This window comes from Periplaneta americana, chromosome 13 (genome assembly GCF_040183065.1).
Source record: "Periplaneta americana isolate PAMFEO1 chromosome 13, P.americana_PAMFEO1_priV1, whole genome shotgun sequence".
Taxonomy (NCBI): domain Eukaryota; kingdom Metazoa; phylum Arthropoda; class Insecta; order Blattodea; family Blattidae; genus Periplaneta; species Periplaneta americana.
In genome coordinates, this window is record NC_091129.1 from 69,827,221 (window position 1) to 69,846,004 (window position 18,784).

The 18,784-nt window shown below is 35.8% G+C and overlaps 1 protein-coding gene across 2 annotated transcripts in view; it reads left to right on the forward strand.

Moving 5' to 3' along the window:
* The first annotated feature begins 7,033 nt into the window (after nt 1-7,033).
* Nucleotides 7,034-18,784, forward strand: part of Pbp49 (proximal sequence element A Pbp49) — a 39,120-nt gene continuing 27,369 nt past the window's right edge. For both annotated transcript variants that reach the window (XR_011335584.1, XM_069843406.1), the window contains exons 1-3: nt 7,034-7,369; nt 7,691-7,883; nt 16,885-17,136. Coding sequence is in view for 1 of the 2 variants with exons in the window: in XM_069843406.1 (XP_069699507.1) it covers nt 7,152-7,369; nt 7,691-7,883; nt 16,885-17,136 (663 nt within the window). In the remaining variant the exon portion in view is untranslated. The remainder of the gene's footprint in view (nt 7,370-7,690; nt 7,884-16,884; nt 17,137-18,784) is intronic.

The window sequence follows — 18,784 nt, forward strand, 5'->3', positions numbered from 1 at the left end:
TTATATATAATATATTAAATATATTATTACAGCTAGTTTATCACTGAGAAATAAGGAAAGCCTGTTAACTTGTATTCTAGGTGCAAAGCCTTTGTAAGTGCTTACTGGATTATGAAACAAGGTACGTAGATGATTTTTGGATCCTGTGTCTCAACCACCGACATGCATACATAGTGTTCTGCCCAAGAGCAGGTCTTTAACTGCAAACCCAGCATTTTTCATTTTTCCCAAATTCTTTCTTTCCTCTTAATCTGCCCATAATAATACATTAACGTTGTCTATCAGGTGATATCTTTTACCCCGACTCTTCTCCCGATCACCATTCCTAATATGTACCATATGTATATTATATTAATACTAACTAGTCCGCTACAAATATAGCAAATTAACAAATTAGGCCTACACAAAATAAAAGGAATCAGTCACTGCACTCACACACCTACTGGCACTTATGCCAGAAATGGTTTCATATGTGTAAATATATTTATATTGCTATTTATGTACAATGGCTGGAGAGGGCATCCTGCGCGATTAAGACCCTAAATCGGCATCTGGCTCAAAGCCAGAAATATCAATAAACAACAACAACCTGCTCAACGCATCCACGCATCCTATGGCTGCTTATAAGTAGGCGGTGGTCTCAACTCTTATATTCAATTATTATCGAGGAACCCTAGTAATAGTTGAAGGCAGGGCAAGTGCCCCATAAGTCGTAACTATGGCGCTTCCATATCAATAAATGATAAGTCGGAATAATAACATGTATTTTGTAGGAAAGATATAAAGCAACGTAACGAAATAATTCTCATATTATACCAACTACTGCAATCCAGTCTTAATTCATTGTATCCAGTGGCGCAGCCAGGATTTTAATGTGGGCGGAGGTGGTGCTAAAGTAGCCTAAGATGTGCTTGCTAAAAATTAAATTAATTATTTAATAAATTAATATAAGCTTAAATGTGATTAAAACAAAATAGACCTACACTTTTTTTGTTTCCATATTTTTTTAAGTTCATTCATGTTTTATTATTATTATTATTATTATTATTATTATTATTATTATTATTATCATTATGGTAGAGACTGGATTAATCTTGCTCAGGATAGGGATCGATGGCAGGCTTATGTGAGGGCGGCAATGAACCTCCGGGTTCCATAAAAGCCGTAAGCAAGTAATGCAGTATTGTTACTACTACAGTGCGGTCGCGTCACGCTTTATCCGAAGAACGCAGAAAGATCCCAACTGCTGATTGCTTCATGCTTCAAGACTGCGCGGGCATGTATATCCACACAACTTAAATGTCATTGTGACGGTGTCGTGTGTGGTTCCTAGGGTAGCTCAGTCGGCAGAGCATTCATGCACTAAGCGGAGGGTCCCGAGATCGATACCCGGCCCCGGAACAATTTTTCCCTTGAAATTATTCAAGTGAATTGATACTTTACTTGGTGATCAACGAAGAACTGATACCAATAAATACGACGAAGGGGTAAAGAAAAATAGAGCTGTATTAATACGAATCGTTCACGCTATTTGTCTTCTAGCTAACCAGGAACTCCCTCTACGGGAACTTGACGAATCAGATAGTTCTTTGAACAAAGGAAATTTTTTTAGAATTTTTGAATGTGTTAAAAAATATGGTTTACTTTTAGAAAACCATCTGAATTCTTCCACAGTGTTTCCAGGAATTTCTCCATTGATTCAAAATGATGCCATAAAAGCTATTACTGATGTAGAAAAAGAAGAAATAAAAAATGAAATTAACTCAGTTTCATTTGTAGTTATAATACTTGATGAAACTTCTGATATTGAGAATAAAATCTCAACTATGTACAGTTCTCTGCTATGCCTATGAAAGATTCTTGGGCTTTGTAGATGTTAGTGCTGATAGAACAGCAGATGGTTTATTTACTCACGTAGAACGAGTAGTTAATGAATTTGAAATTTCTACTAAACTCGTGCGACTATAGACCAGTTACATATATTTATTTGACAGAACACCCATACTCCAGGTTCAGCATACGCCACTGACTCCTTACCCAGTATCTAATTTATGACTCTTGCATTTAAGTGGTCTTAATAATCCAGAAATATTCAATGATTGATGTATGATCAGAGATTTATTTATATATATTTTACTAAATTATTTTTTACTCATTTAATAACCGATCCCTTTTGACGTGAATATCTTTGTCCTGGATAGGCTACCTACAACGAGAACAATCCAACATTTTTTTAGAGCAACATAAAGTTCAGATAGTCTCCGCTAGATGTTGTACCTGGTAAAGCATACACGTATTGCCATCTGTCGAATGATGCATATTCTACTTGGAAGTGAATAAGGTACTAGCACTGGCGTTAATACTTCGCACTCACAGCAAAATAGTGTCAAAACTGGAAAATTGTGATTTGTAAAGATATGCTATTTCCTTGTAAAATACTGCTGTAAAAATATTTTAATAAATAGGTATCTAAACTTTTGATAATTTAATATTTTATTATTATTAGAATTTCATACTTGCAACTAGTAAAACAGCGTTGGAAATAATAATTTATGAAAGTATTATGTGATTTCTGACATACGACAGTATTTTACCCCCCCCCCCAGTAAAATACTGTCGTATGTCAGAAATCACATAATACTTTCATAAATTATGCGACTTATACTATGCTTTAGCATTGTCTAAGATCATCTTCAGGAAGTTCACATTTTATTTGCAGAAGAATATCTCAAATATCCTTAATAACTAACACTCAAATACGATAACAAGTAATATTAAGCAAGTAGCCACATCCATGCGTTTCGCTGCACTTTTTACAAATACAGTAAATATAATTTTGACTTAAACCTATTATATTTTCAAATACAGCTTTGTAATTACTTAGTGAACAATAGTTTATTATTGTTGTAGGTCGTTTGCTCCTGAATTATTTTCAAAGTTGTACTTAAAACTATGAATATAACTGTTATTTTCAAGCAATGCTTTCTGGAGTTTTTCAATCAATTCTACTTTTAAGCTTTGGTAGGGGCTACTATATTAGATCTGACAGACAATTTGGAAGCGTCTGAAATAAGATAAACTTATAAGATCTGAAGGTTCATACTCTGAGCTGGAAGAAGACTTCCAATTAAATTATAACCTTGTACTTGAACTTTAAATGTTAGCATAAAATTGGCATTGTATTTCTTTTGCACCAAACAATGCCTCTTGGTATAAGGTGTTGTACTGTCTTATATTTTTTAAAAAGTGTGTTGATAACGAATATACTCCTATAAGTTGTTGTAAATTGGTTTTGGGAGACTCTTAAATCTCAGGAGGAACAACTTTTTCAACAGCGCAACATAATCTATTTGGTTCATTACTCTTTTTGTTTTTTGCATTGAATTTGTTGCAAAGTTTACGCATTTTACCTATTTGAACACAATTAAAATTAGCTTAATCAAATATTTGGATCATGATAGAGTGCTACGCTAACATACTATTACTGCATACCAAATCAATACATTCTCGTTGTCCGTTAATTCTCTGAGAACGTTCAGCGCTGTTTTACATTCTCGAGGCTGCTAAGTTCAAACTCTGTTATCGGTAAGTCGATCAAAGCGTTCGATGCTAATTTCCCTTGATCGAGCCGCCGAAATGATTGCATTGTTATAGGTATCTTACAAGAAAAACTCAGCTCAGAATTCCTTGCGCCGCGCATGCTATACCCCTCTTACCCCCCTGCAGTAGGCGGGTTCTTTATTTAAGCGACTACTGATATAGCTATAACGGCTAGGGTTGCGGACATGTGCACTCAAAGAGCAGCTGTAACAATAACCAATTAAGTGAATATAACATTACAAGATGTCAACATCGTCTCATTCTAAGTCACAATCGGTATCTATCATCACTGGAACTGTCCTCATATTTAAATTTTAAATATTTAAATTAAATTAAATTAATATTTAATATAAAACGCTATGTGACTCCCTGACTCTGTAGCAATAACACGTTTTCAGTTCAGTACAAGAAGATAATACGTGCGCATGCGCATAGTGTCGGTGGTGTGATTGGAGATGGGAGCATGCTGGGAAAGGGAGCATACGTCATCTGCGCGATACAGTCACACCCGCTGGTTTCTGCTCACTGAGTTTTGTTTGTTGGATGCCTAGGTATCCTACAAGCAAAAATTCAGCTCGGACTCCTCGCGGGGCGCATGTTATATCCCTCTTATTCCCCTGCAGTAGGCTTGAGACCATGCTGGGAACAGAAGCATACGTCATCTGCGCGAGACAGTCACGCCCGCTGGTTTTTGCGCACTGAGTTTTCCTTTTCGGATGCCTATAGATGCCTAAGAGACCTATGTGAAAACGGGAGAACCCCATCTGCGACCTTGTCTGCCATATGTGTCATTGTATCACTATGGATTTTTCAATTAAAAATCCCAGATCTGGCCAGAACACGAACCAGGGCCTCCTGCGTGATTATCACAGCCGTAACCCGCAACTTTGGATGCCATCGTTTATAGTATTGTAGGCTGTCTTTATTAGTAAACTTTAGTGGTTTGAGCAGTGAATGCCACATTCATTTTCTTGCGCTCGTTACGATTTTCATTAAAAATTAAAGTTCTTCGTTTTGTGACAATGCTAACACGAGTCTCATCAAGCTGTGACCTGCGATTATTTTAAACTAATTACGTAAACAAAGATTCTTTAAGATTACACATTTTTAAAGATTATTTCATACACATAACTTACAAAACGTTCAGACCCATACAGGATTGTTGATAATATTTAAAAAATTAAAATGAATATTATATTGAATGAGCTAAATAAAACACTGCTCTGTTTGATGGCATAATCAGATTCATGCCTTAAAATATGTACACTATTACTAAAATTGAGATATACCTTGGGTCTCCTATGGTAGACGTCAAGCTTATAGATTTTAAAATAAAAATTGTTATTCTGTATCATATATTATAAAATAAAACTGAATATTCAATCAGACTAGAGTTAATGTAATTAATTTAGAATACATTGAGTCCCATGGTCTCCTACATCAGTTTTGAGTTACTTTCATTACTTGAATATTTTTCTCCTAATTTTTTCATCAGTACACAGTCCATTTGCAACACTTCATTAAAATTTCATGGATATTTGAAACTCAAAATTCTCCCCAGGACTGAGGAGGTTATGGCAAATACCAGGTAATCGATGGCGAACCCTCGGCCTCACTTCATATTGCTAAAAAATGACTCTTGACTTGTTCCACGTATTAAAGCTTCAATGCTAATGTACAATTAAGATCTGTGTAATACAGTAAATGAAATAGAAAAAAAAAACAAACAAAAACAAAATACACAACCACTACATTCGTATACTGTATTATTTCATATGCTTGTATTATTGGCTAGTTATGCTCAGGGGTGTATTTCAGGTCTGGAGGGCGCCAGAGTTCTTTTTTTCAAGGCCCGGCGGCGGCAGTACACTTCCCCCCCCCCTTCGCTGTTATTTATACTCGCTTTAACATCTCTGGTCATATCGCGAGTTAATCTTTGGTTGAAATTCGAAGGCCTGTGTACTATTGTTGAGACTGGTTCTATGTTATGAATATGATTTCGGTAATGAATGAGGCCGGTGATTTTCAGGGATGTTGTGGCCCGAATTTCCTGGCATTTGCCTTACGGTTGAGGAAAAACCCTGAAAAACCTCAACCAGGAAATTCAACCCGGCCGGGAATCGATCCCGGGCCCTCTGCGTAGGAGACCAGCATGCTGACCCCTACACCACAGAGGTGGTCTTCGTACACTTTTATGATTTTCTTATTATCGACAAATTTTGCATTTATAAAAAGTCATATTATTTGTATTCATATTTAAACAGTTATTTCTTAATGAGGTCTATTCCACAGACCCAACAACCTCTATACAGTATTTAGTTCGAGCCCATGTACTGTACGTATTTGCGTCTGGTTGGCTATTCCATAAGTATGTTTGCGCAAATGATGATAATGATGAAGACGACAAAGACAACTACTACCGGTAAGTTATATTACTAACTCGTTGGGTACGACCGGTACTATCAAAATTCCAGAGCCAGGGCACTTTTTTGTTTAGAAATACGTCATCACTGGTTAGAATAATGCCTATACCGTTGCTTAGGTTATTTATTTATATTATATATCTAAATATTATATATATAAATATGTATCAATTGATATAAATATATATCAATAATGACTTAATGACGCAATTTATTATAGTAATGATAATTATTGCAGTACTCGAATGATCAATAGCTATTTTCAGGTATCATATAGGAAGGGTACACGGGAAAAACGATCAAGGTCCACCAAAAATCGAAACTGAGTTAATAATGCTATCTTGTAGTGGAAAGGAAGTACTATCATGTGCTCTAGCTAGTAATAAGAAATAATCGTTCTTGACATTCCACTACGTCAATTTCTATTAAATACACACATAACAAAGTATTAAGTGCTTAAACTTTAAAATTTGTTTTTCTCGAAACTTTCTAAAATGGACCTTGATCGTTATTCCCGTGTACCCTTCATATATGAACCATGACTTTAATTCGCATCTTCTTGACGTTATTATGTGTTTTAATCTAATTCAAATTGATATTTTTCACTCTAAACAACAATGTATCACCACCTCTATTTATTTGTCTATGATCACCACAGTCTAGTATATACAGTCATGAAGCTCAATACGTAGTAAATATGCATCCATAGATAGTTGCTAACCACTAGGGTCGCTAATATCGCCTCATTACAGACAATGCGAAATAGTCTATTGTTCCTAGCACCCTCACAACTACGGCTTCTTGACTGTATATACTAGACTATGGTATCACTAAGTTTCAAGGCATTTACTCTGTTTATTGTATCATGGTACTCTTTGTCAATGGCAACCTGTAGTGGATACAGAAAGAAATAAATAGATAAAAGAATAAATAAATAGGGAAATTTATAACATTGTAGGGATATGTAGGGAATTTTGTTCCATTCTGTAGGTAGTTTCTGATTTTGCAACTGGTAACATTGTATGTTTCTCAGAATGGAGGAGTGTGCGAATTGTTGTCGTGAGAAATTTGAATTTCTTTCCCTAATACGTTAATGTCGCTGATTGAAAATAGTGAATTTTCATAAAAATGGAGTCAGTGTATCAAACTGGTAATCGATCATGGGTTTCAGAAAAGATATGCCTTAAAGATTTATTTAGAGAATTTTCTGCTGCAGTACCAACAGTAAGCAACATTGAATCTGAAAGTGCAAAAAGTCGTAAGGCCGTTGATCTTAAGAAGATTTCAGTGTTAATGGATGTTGAACTTAGTGAAGACAAGCTTAAAATATTGGCTGACACTTGTAGGTTGGTACATTTGGGTACTGTTAAAACTCGGAAAATCTTTTTTGGTTTCCGATTCACACTGTTTGTACATGAGACAGGTTAATTAGTGGTTGTTCTTTGGGATTTATCCAGAATTTGCAGTGTAATATAACCACCTATTTTCATATTGCTCACTTGCTGCAAACTCTGGGTCACATAAGTTAATAGGCTTATAGGCCCGAAATATGAGGTTATGTTACCAAGATGTAATAGTGTTTTGTACTAAAATTGTATAAATTGATGATATGTAGATTTAGAATGTGTCTTGATATTGAATTGTTGATGCTTATTCTATTTTGACAGTGTTGACAAACTGAAGGTTTCTTGTGAGCCTCCAACCGTTGATGTGGAATGTGTTAAGGCAAGACCGGGATTGTTTGACAAATCTGATATTCCTCCTGAAGCTTCTAATTTAGAGACCTTAAAACATCTGAAGAAACGAATAATAAATGATGAAACTGTAGAACATCTCAAATACAGGAGTAACATATGGCTTGTAAGTATAAAGTAGTACCTAGCTATATAGGCCTATAACAAGATGTATTTCTTTCCTGTGAAGAGTTATTTGACCAGTCTCATGAAGAGTCACTTTCACGAACTTTTCACATTGTCATTGGTAGGCGTACAAATTAGTAACTACAGGATTGTCAAGATTCGCACCCCCAACAATTAAAATCACGGGAAAACGTAATATCTGCTGCTACGAGGTGCCGAATGCGCCTTACTGGTAAGTGACTGTAAGTGAACTTGTATGTAGCAGCAGGTACCATATTCCGTTTTAGTGCAAATCACATGTTACCAACCATTACTTTTCTCGCAGACTCTAATATCATAAAACAGAAATATTTTACCAATCTCTTCCCACACCACACACGGGACTGATATTTGATTTGTGTTTCGTTATGGGTTCGATGAGTTAAATGAAAAAATAGTTAGGGGAACATCCACCGTCAGTAGTGTGACACAATTTTTATTATTCTATGAAATTTAGCAAGTTATTTCTTATTAATTTCATTTACCAAATGTATGTATATACTCTTTGAGAACTTGCAAAGTCATGTATAAAATTTTGTTAACAACAGTCAAACTTAATTAATCCTACCTCAATTTTTTTACACGTCAGTAGTGTGACAAGTTTTAGACTGATGTGAAGTAGTAGAAAACAATTTGATATGTTACTGCAAAATTGAAAATGATGGACTAATTACAGTGATTGATGACACAAATATGAGTATTTCAATGTATCTTGCATAATGTTTTGTTTAATTAACTACAACTATTTTAATTATAAAAATTATTTTAGAATATAATGTGCGTCAGTAGTGTGACTTCCAATTGCATTTTCTATTTGACACACTCTTCTTTACTTGTGATGAACTGGACGCTTTCTCCGCCTCTTACGGACTTCAGGGCGAAGATACTCTTCCAATTCACTGGAGTTCTGTGGAAAATATTTATATTTGATCTTATAGGCTAACACAGCAATAACATGTTGAATTTTTTGCGTCCTCATAATAGGTAGGATATTTTCCCAAGCTTTACCCAGTTCCTGCCTCACAGAATTTATTTCCTCACTCTTAACATGAGGCACATTTACTTTGAGTGAGCTACAGGCTCGAGAAAATATTTCAGCATCTCGCACGGTTACCTTTCTGGCTCTAACCAAGTTCCAAACCTTTCGTTTCACAACAGCACCAATACCATCAACGGCACCTTTACCGTGTGACGTGGCAAAGAATGTCCAAGTCAGATTGGACAGATTGAACTGTTCTTTGGGAAGAGTAATGTTTGAAAAGTTATATTTGCACTTGAGTTGTCCAGCACACCCATCAGAAAATATGTTAACATTCTTCATCGCTTCATTTTTCTTTTGATGGTCACAGACAGGTATTTGTATGAAGTCTTTAATGGATGCTCCAAATCCTGGCAGGACACCTGAAATCTTCTCATGAAGATTAGAGAAATTCTCATGATAGCGGCATACACACATTATGTGGCATATCCCTGTATGGTTTCACATGTGAAGAGCGCAAAGAGGCAAACTTGCTACGACCAACTTTCTTGTTTGGATATTTCTGCAGAAAAGATTATGGACTTCCCTAATTGGATAGAGAAGGTGTCGTCGTGCTGTTGTGATGAATCTTTGTGATGAGACACCCTTCAGACTTGGATCAACACGACTGATCTCATCATTTACATAAAATTCTGTAATGAGATTAGTTACATCATCAGAAAGTCTTTCCCTCTTAATAGCTAATACTTTATTTTCTAATGAAACACCGTATTTTGTGGCTAATTTTACAACCGTAGCCCTCTGCTTCCTTGGAGACCGAGGCATATTTCTATCAACTTTCTTGAATGCCTTTCCCAGTGCAGATGGTGAAGCCTCACTACTATCCTCGAGTAATTCTTTATTTTATTTTTCCATTTTTCTCTTTTTTTTCTGTTTTTCTGTTTTCCACTCTCTTAAACTAGTACGTATACAACACCCGTGCCCGAGGCGGGACTCGAACCCACAACCTTTCAGAACAAGCGATAGAGACATGCCGTGCCCCTACCGCTTGAGCCATCTGGGCCAGCTATTCAATTTGTCTTTGACTCTTCTGCTTCCTAATCGCAGCCTTAGATTTTCTTATATTCCGTTCCTGGATAGTTTCTGTCGATTTTCTCTTCTCTCTGTAACGGTTATCAATGGCAGCTCTATGGCGTTTGTAGTCTTCATCATTCGTATTTTTTTCCGCATATGCCCTTTGTCTCTCAGTTCCAGTTTTAGTCATTCTAGAACTTTAAAAATAATAAAAAGATGAAGTAAAAATATTTAAATTAATCTACAATGGCCTAAGTTGCTTGTAAAGTTATGTTAAGTATGGATTCAAACTGAGGTACTTTAGCTTAAATATTGCACACATAATATAATACAATATTTACTATTTGTTATTAGGCTAGTAGACTCAATAGAGCAATTTTTCAGATGATATAGCACTGAATACACTTCAGACAGCAGCGGCGTCAGTAGTGTGACCAATGTTTGGACAATTATTTAAAAACAAACGACGTTGCTAGCAAAACAACTTTTTGCACCGCCTATGGACCACTCAGTAAACTAGCATTTCTTAAAATTTCTAGTAAATTGCACCAGAAATAATCTTATTACGGAAACTTTTAAAATATTTTGTCAGTAGGGTGACATGAAGACAACCATTTTCAAAATTAAAAATATTGATTTTTCCTTATAGTGTGCTTACATAAAAGGATTATATTTTTTAAATAGAAGATAGAGTGGATATCTTGGTGCCTAAAAATTATGTGTGCCTCACTTATTAAACTTCTGAACATAACATGAAATAATGTTATGAATTGTCATAATGCTAGGTGTTGTACCATGTCACATTTCTTATAATGTAGTGTCGAATGCATTCTTAAAATGAAGAAAATTGATATGTAGCCTAAAAATAGTAATTTCAAGCTTTCATTTGATATATAATACGTAGACGAAAATATATTTTTATTATTTTCATTTTTGGACATTTTCTCATGAACGTTCCCTTAGGCCTATTAAGTGACATGAGGCCGAGGTATCCGACAAGGTCAGTGGGTAGTTGATGAGGTAGCTGGATGTTGTGTACAATGTAACGTGACCTGTCATAGATTCCCGCACCGTAGAACTTAGAAAAATGGGTAATTCATTCGAAAATGTTGGTCAATATGACGGACATCATCGAGGATCAGTGACAGGTTAATTTTGGTTTGTTCAGGTTTTTGATATGCCAACCTGTCACTTATCCTCGATGCAATTTATGTCCTTAATATTGACCAATGTTTTCTACTGAATTACCGAGAAATGCAAGTTAGAAATTTCAGTGTCGTGTACTATACTAGTTTAAACAGATCACAAAAACTTAGCTTACTTACTTACTTACAAATGGCTTTTAAGGAACCCGAAGGTTCATTGCCGCCCTCACATAAGCCCGCCATCGGTCCCTATCCTGTGCAAGATTAATCCAGTCTCTATCATCATATCCCACCTCCCTCAAATCCATTTTAATATTATCCTCCCATCTACGTCTCAGCAAAAACTTAGCTACCAGAACAATTTTTTTCTGTTACTAGGTCTGTTGCAATTTTTCTCTACCCATTATGTGGCACAAAATATATAAAAGTTTAAACACATATATGGCACAAAATATGCATAAATTTAAGTATAGGCCTAACACAAAGATTTATACAGCACAAACTTTTTAAACATTTCTTGTAACACAATTAAAATATACTCTACACACATATAACATAAAATATACAGAAGTTTAAACAGAACACAAAGGCTTATCTAACAAACATTTTTCCTAAAACACACAAAAGTTTACTTCAGACACATAGCCCTAGACCCTAAGTTTAGGGTAGCAGATCAAGACTAGCAGGAGCACTGATGAACTCTTGGAGACTTTTTTTTTTTTTAATTAAACTTGAAGAGATACTCCATGAAGTGCTCCTTTTTTCGTTCTGCAGAGGGCAGTGATTCTCTTATGTTCTTCCATTGCCTCTCAGTATTGCTCATGTGTAGCCGCACTTGTACATTTGCCTAATCCCTGTAATCTGTTTATGTTTTCATGGTACAGGGCTCCACATTTGAGGTATAACAAACTGCAAAGATTGGTTTAGTCTGAGGTGTACATTTGTCCTGTGTCATGGAGGCAATTAAGCACATATGCTCTCCAGATGTTACATAATTATTGTTTTTTCCCCAGTCCAGTCAACTCCTGGATATTATGGAGGAGATGCTATCTTTGCCTGTATTGTTTAGGCTGCCAGAACAAAAAAAGAATTTATTATTATTCCAGTCATTTCCTGGAAACGTCCGTTGTCATTCCACATGACAGCCTCTGTGGAATTTTCATTTTCTGAATTTTGCTTTTTGAATTCACTAGGATCCCTATTTACTCCTGCAGTGACTGCGTGGTATAGACGTAGATCATCAGTCTTTCACACAGGTAGTCCAGGTTCGAGTTCTAGTCTGGTCTGAGATTTTTCAATGAGCAGTGATACTTGTAGTGGACAAGGTTGCAGTTGGGGTTTTTCTCGGGATTCTTCCACTAGACATCAATGTTATTTGGATACCCCATTTGGTCTGATTGGTTGGTTTCTTCCTAGGTTTTCCCCAGCAGTGGGATTGATGCTGGGTGGTCTATGTCGAGTCCTCGACCTCACTTCACTTCATTCCCGTTTGGTATGGTTGGTTTTATTCTGAGGTTTTCCCTGACCATAAAGGCCTCCCCACACCGACGCGAAATATTTGCAGTGGTGGCGAATGTTTCGCTTCGCAAAGTTGCCACTGTCTCAACATACATTGCGGTATATGAGTGTGCCCACACCAATGCGAAAGTATCGCCGGACGTCTGCGAATCTGCAGCGTTGAAATTTAGATTCGCTGCCTGCACAGTTTTTTTTCGCTGCCGCCATGAATTTTATGTCGGTGTTCTGTGAGAAATTGTAAAGAAACACCCAGTTTTATACGATATATTCTAGAGGATTACAAGTAAGTAAGGAAAAAGGACAATATGAGATGCAATCCAATTGGAATTAAATGAAAGTGATAAGTTATTCACATCTTTAATATATCTTAAGAGAAAAATTCTAGCCTACATACTATCTATGAGCAGTAATTTCATATTCGCATCTTTGTTGCCTTTTATCAGTCCTTCAGAATATTATAGCATTGCTTAGTACAGAAATGTATTTTTAGAGAACCTACCTTTATGAACTTTGCGTCTTTTAACATCTTACTAAGGTTTAATAGTTCAAAGTTAATAATTTTTTTACTTTAGGAAAGGTTTCATTCTTAAAAGCAAATATATAAGCCTACATTTAATAGCAATTTTTTGTCAAAACTAATCTCATTCATATTTTATTCCTATGAAATACTCTAGGAACTTTTATATTAGCTAGTTGTTTCAATGTACATAAATAGGCCTATTAATTGTTTTCATTACCCTTACGGATTCGCACAGTATTTCCTAACATTAGTACTTGCATTTGGTGTCACTACAGCTCAATCAATAATAATCAGTGTATTAGACTTAATATGTTTATTTTATTATGCGATATTTGTCTGCATAGGCCTAATGTTAAAATAACCGACTTGCAATTAATTTTTAAATATTAAATATAATACGATGAAAGAGTAATGGAATGGAGAAAAATTCTCTCCGGCGCCGGGATTTGAACCCGGGTTTTCACCTCTACATGCTGATGCTTTATCTACTAAGCCACACCAGATACCACCCCGGCGTCGGACAGAATCGTCTCAGATTAAGCTCCAACTCTTGGGTTCCCTCTAGTGGCCGCCCTCTGCACTACGTCATAGATGTCTATGAACGTAGGACCGAAGTCCACACATGTGCTGAGGTGCACTCGTTATGAGTGACTAGTTGGCCAGGATCTGACGGATCACTTCGTGATTTAAGACGGCGCTTATTCCGTCAGATCCCGGCCAACTAGTCACTCATAACGAGTGCATCTCAGCACATGTGTGGACTTCGGTCCTATGTTCATAGACATCTATGACGTAGTGCAGAGGGCGGCCACTAGAGGGAACCCAAGAGTTGGAGCTTAATCTGAGACGATTCTGTCCGATGCCGGGGTGGTATCAGGTGTGGCTTAGTGGATAAAGCATCAGCACGTAGAGCTGAAAACCCGGGTTCAAATCCCGGCGCCGGAGAGAATTTTTCTCCGTTCCATTACTCTTTCATCGTATGATGATGCAGAATATCTGCATGGAAATATCATATGTACTTCGGTACATTAAAATAATATATATATATATATATATATATATATATATATATAAAATATAATATTATTATAGGATTATTGTTTAGTCAACTGTCCGAAGACAGGTCTGAACGTCACAAATGACACCAAGAAGCACCACTTATAAGGCAACTAGGCCAGGAGATAATGGGGTAGGGATGCCAGTTTCTTTCCCCCTCCATTGCATACATTGCCGAAAAAATTAGCAAAGGTCTACACCTAGCATATACTGCTTCATCAAGTCGTCTTTGTTGCTCATGCATACTTAGAGAATACACTTATACATATACAGGATAATTTTATTAATTATACGCGAATATCACTACTTGTGAGACAAACCCCTCCCAGACTTCAGACTTGTCATCATCTCTCGTCTTCTTCTCTTGAAGGAAGCATTGTATCAGAATCAAAGAAAAGTTAGACAAGACGAGACGAAGTAGAATATTTTCTGTTTTCGAGATTTTGTTACACACTTAACACATGTGAATTGCATACCATTTTTGCATGTAGAACTGCAAATACTGTATGAATTTTATGATACTTTCTGCATAGAGAACAAATGTAACCATTATACATTCAAGGGAGTAAGCTTATTAGTTTGCTAAAAAGTTTAATAAAAGTCAGTATTGTTTTCTTTTTGTATCTAATGATGAAAAAACATGAAAAAATATGTTATTATGGGGTTTAGACGTATTACATTACATTATAATAGAAACGCGGACAATTAAAGTAAAATAATTGTTTCCAAATGTGAATGCATTGATTTCACGGCACTAAAATTATTTATAAGTTATCATGTTAGGAATTCGTTGAACGTACTCTCATCAATTCCTAGAAAATTGTTAAATGACCGAGAATCTTCCAATTATTATTATTATTATTATTATTATTATTATTATTATTATTATTATTATTATTATTTAATTATTTATTTATTCTGGTGTAGTTATCCAATGTTATCTCTCTGTGTAGGAATAAAAAAATATATTATCAATAAAGGATCTTTTATTTTCATTTCACTATTTTCAATTATTTATATGTGCTGGGATGGTAATTCGTGTTATGAGGGATTCTCTGAATATTCGTTTCATAGGTAATTTATCTTTCAGATATCTTTAACTTCTTGTTTCTGATGCACTTATTTTTTTTCTAAGTGGACTTTACTTTCTCACTCACACTTCTTTCTTTTTTTCTACGTGTTCTCTCCTCCAGAGCTGGAAGTTCTTTGACAACGTTTGCAACCGCAAGCACAACATCTAAGGCTGTCTAAATACTAGGATCATCGTTTGCCATTTTGATTCTTTTTGTTTAATAATTTAATTAAGTGCAATCTAATATTTCAGTTACATTTATTTTACTATTGTAATTACATTTATTTTAAGTTTTAATTGCATTATTTATATTTTAATTACATATTTTATTTTAATATTTATTATTAGGCCTACATTTCAAAACATATAATTAAAACAATTTAAGTGATGGAAGTATTTTGTAAGCGGATTTGTAATCAGAGCGAAGATTTCTGTATTAACAGACAAGAGGTTGTCTTGTTCTTCACCAAATGTAAATACTCTTTTCTTTAACTCATTGTAACTTGAAAATCAGTGAAGATTTTGAATAGAGGCAACTTTTAAAAGTAATTTCCATTCTTTCTCAACATTTCACTCGCTTTGACCTCTCATCTAACGTGAAAAATAAAAAAGTTTGCCGCTAACCACTTTTGAAGCTGTAAATGTCTATTTTGAACAGACCACTTCGAAGTTAGGATGCATATTTTTCTGGCTAGAGGGCTGTGGTGTGTTGGTGTTACAACCAAACGTTTCGTCCACTACTCCAGTGGACATCTTCAGTGGCTTGGTACATGTGTGTGGAGAGATCTGCTATGTGTATCAGGAACTGGCATTCAGACTGATAGCACGTCGATATTTAAGGTGTGGAACTGTTGTTGCTTGTCGTTGTCACTGCAGTCTGCACCAGTGGCTTCGGTGTTCTGATTGTTTGTCGTAGTGTTTAATTGTCGGAGAAAGGGATTGATGTGTGTGCTTCTGAGTGCTGGATACCAAGCTTTGTTGACCTTGAGTCCTTCCTCCTTACGGTTAAAGTTGTTTTTGTGTTTATGTATTTCAATAGCTTCCCGATATAGCCTGGCATAGAAGTGTGGCGTACTGCTTAGGATGTCAGTGTCCTGGAGATAATGGGGTAATGGACTGTAATATATGAAATGGAATGAAAACTCATAATGAAGACTGGCAGTTTCTGACCTGCTAGAAGGTAGACGACTGTTACATTTACTATTGATAAGGAGAGGAAGGGAACATAAACAATACAGTTTAAGAGTATTGTGCAGAAACAGATCTATCAGAGCATAATAAACAATATCAGGCAACTCGATCATGTGGATTATGAGCCAGTAAGAATATCACCTCATTTCATAATGACTTAACCCGTCTCTGCTGTGTTTAACTTAAAAACATTGTTTTCGGTTGGAAACTGCCAGCCTTACCTACTATAATACACCTAAAATTCAGTGCAGTAGAGTTTTATTCCCGAAAGTAAATCTTTCAGATATTCATATTTTCTGGAGTACTAGTATTGTACTCTAGTGATGTTATAGATTAGTAAATAGCTGAAGTTTTGTGTTCCTTTCTTGTGTTATTTAGGAATATTAATTGAAATGTTTCTACTTTCAGACTGAACCATCCGTAGAAAATTTGGATCTTACACCAGGAAAACACTTTCTCGTCACTGTTCGCATGTATCATCCATTTCGTCACAAAATTGGTATTCGTAGCAGTCAGCCTCCTCGTTGCAGTCAGGAGATTGTTTTGCTTGGAGAGCAGTTCCTAACCAGTTTGAGAGACAAAATTTTATGTCCCTCTGACTTAGCTGTCTCAGGAGAGCTCAGTGAAAACCCACATCAAAGTTTCACAGTGCGTGCAATGGTAAATATGAATTTCTGTTTACTGATTTGCATCTCTTAAGCCTAGTTTCACGAACCTTTGTTAAACAATTTAACATGTTGTTAAGGCAGTTTAACAGTAAACTTAATGGAGGAGATGTTTCATCGACTGTTGTTACTGCTAACATCATGTTAAACCCACTGTTAAATTAACATAGCATACTCCTGCAGTTAAATCCTTAACGTCCTGTTACAGCGTGAATCATGGCTATGAACATATGTTACACGCCGCATTATTATATCGAGATATATTTGCAGTGAAAACAATTTGCTGTAATCACTGCTTCAGCATTTTTAATTATTCAGAATAGATATGTTCATAAATACTTAAATGACTGATATTAATATTAGCACAGCATCCGCAGTAAAAAGAAGATATTTATGTGCTTATTAACGTAAGAATTTCTGTGATTATTATTCCGTATTAATACTCAGATATAATTGCAGATTTTGAAAACGATATTTCTTTACTCACTCATTTAACAGTTCACATGTAATTATGACTAATGACGTGTGAAGATATGTTAGATATATAAGATATGAAAATAATGTTAACGCTTACCATTGTAATATTTAGCATCACAATTGGTTCTATTTGATCCTGGATAATTGAAAGAATTTTCGCACAAATATCAACTTTGAGAGTGAAAGTACCACCGTCGGTTTTAAAATGTTCCATTGTATCTTGTACATGACCCGTCTTAACATTTCTTTTAATATTTTCATTGATTTGTTTCATAGTTTGCGTTTTCACATCCAAATGGCTGTTGAAAATATTGGGTTAAAGAGACCCACGCTTGTTCCTTTTTCCTAATGAAAGTTCCATCACTACATTTGAGTTCAATTACATTCATATAATTACTAGATTTACTAAAATAATTATATTTCTCATATGAGGTAAAATTACTGCTCCTTACACTTTCTTTTTCTCGATTTCCATTGTAATTATGTTAGTCTCCAATACTTCCATAATGTTGTTGTTGTTTTCTAATGCCAGGCGTTTGACAATAAAGTCATTTGACCTCTTGCACTCCAATATTGTTAAATGGCAAGTTGTAGCCGATTTAAGTGAACACCATATTTTAACGTTTTGGTGGCTACTTCATTCACACACAACCCCCAGAATCTCTGGAGGACCACACCTGCTGTTGGTTGACGGGTCCATTGGACCTATCTGGGAGATCTTGTTGATCACCAGCTTTCCCTCCTTAAGCCACTGGAGGACGATTTTAGTGCCATAGCAGGTCAGCACTAGGAACAGAAAAGTAGAAAGAGGAGGAAGGAAAGGGAAATGAACCCCTAGGCCTCGAATGCTCTAAGGCTGTCGGGATCGAAGAAAGTAAGAGTTCAGTCAGAGGACAGGATAGGAAAGGGTAAAGAGGGAATTAGGTATTGGATAGAGGAAAATTATACCAAATTCAGTCATTAACTCATCAAGCTGACCAGTGCTAATGGATGAGTAGCCCCTCCCTTTAGTTCAGCTCGTAAAATTATGCTTACGAACAGCTGCACCACGGGAAGGTAGGGATGGGACATTGGGTATTTGTCCAGGTTGGTTCCTTAAAGCCTTCAATGGGAAGGATTAATGGCTCTCCCCTCTGTATCCGACAGATACCCTTTTGCAGCCATAC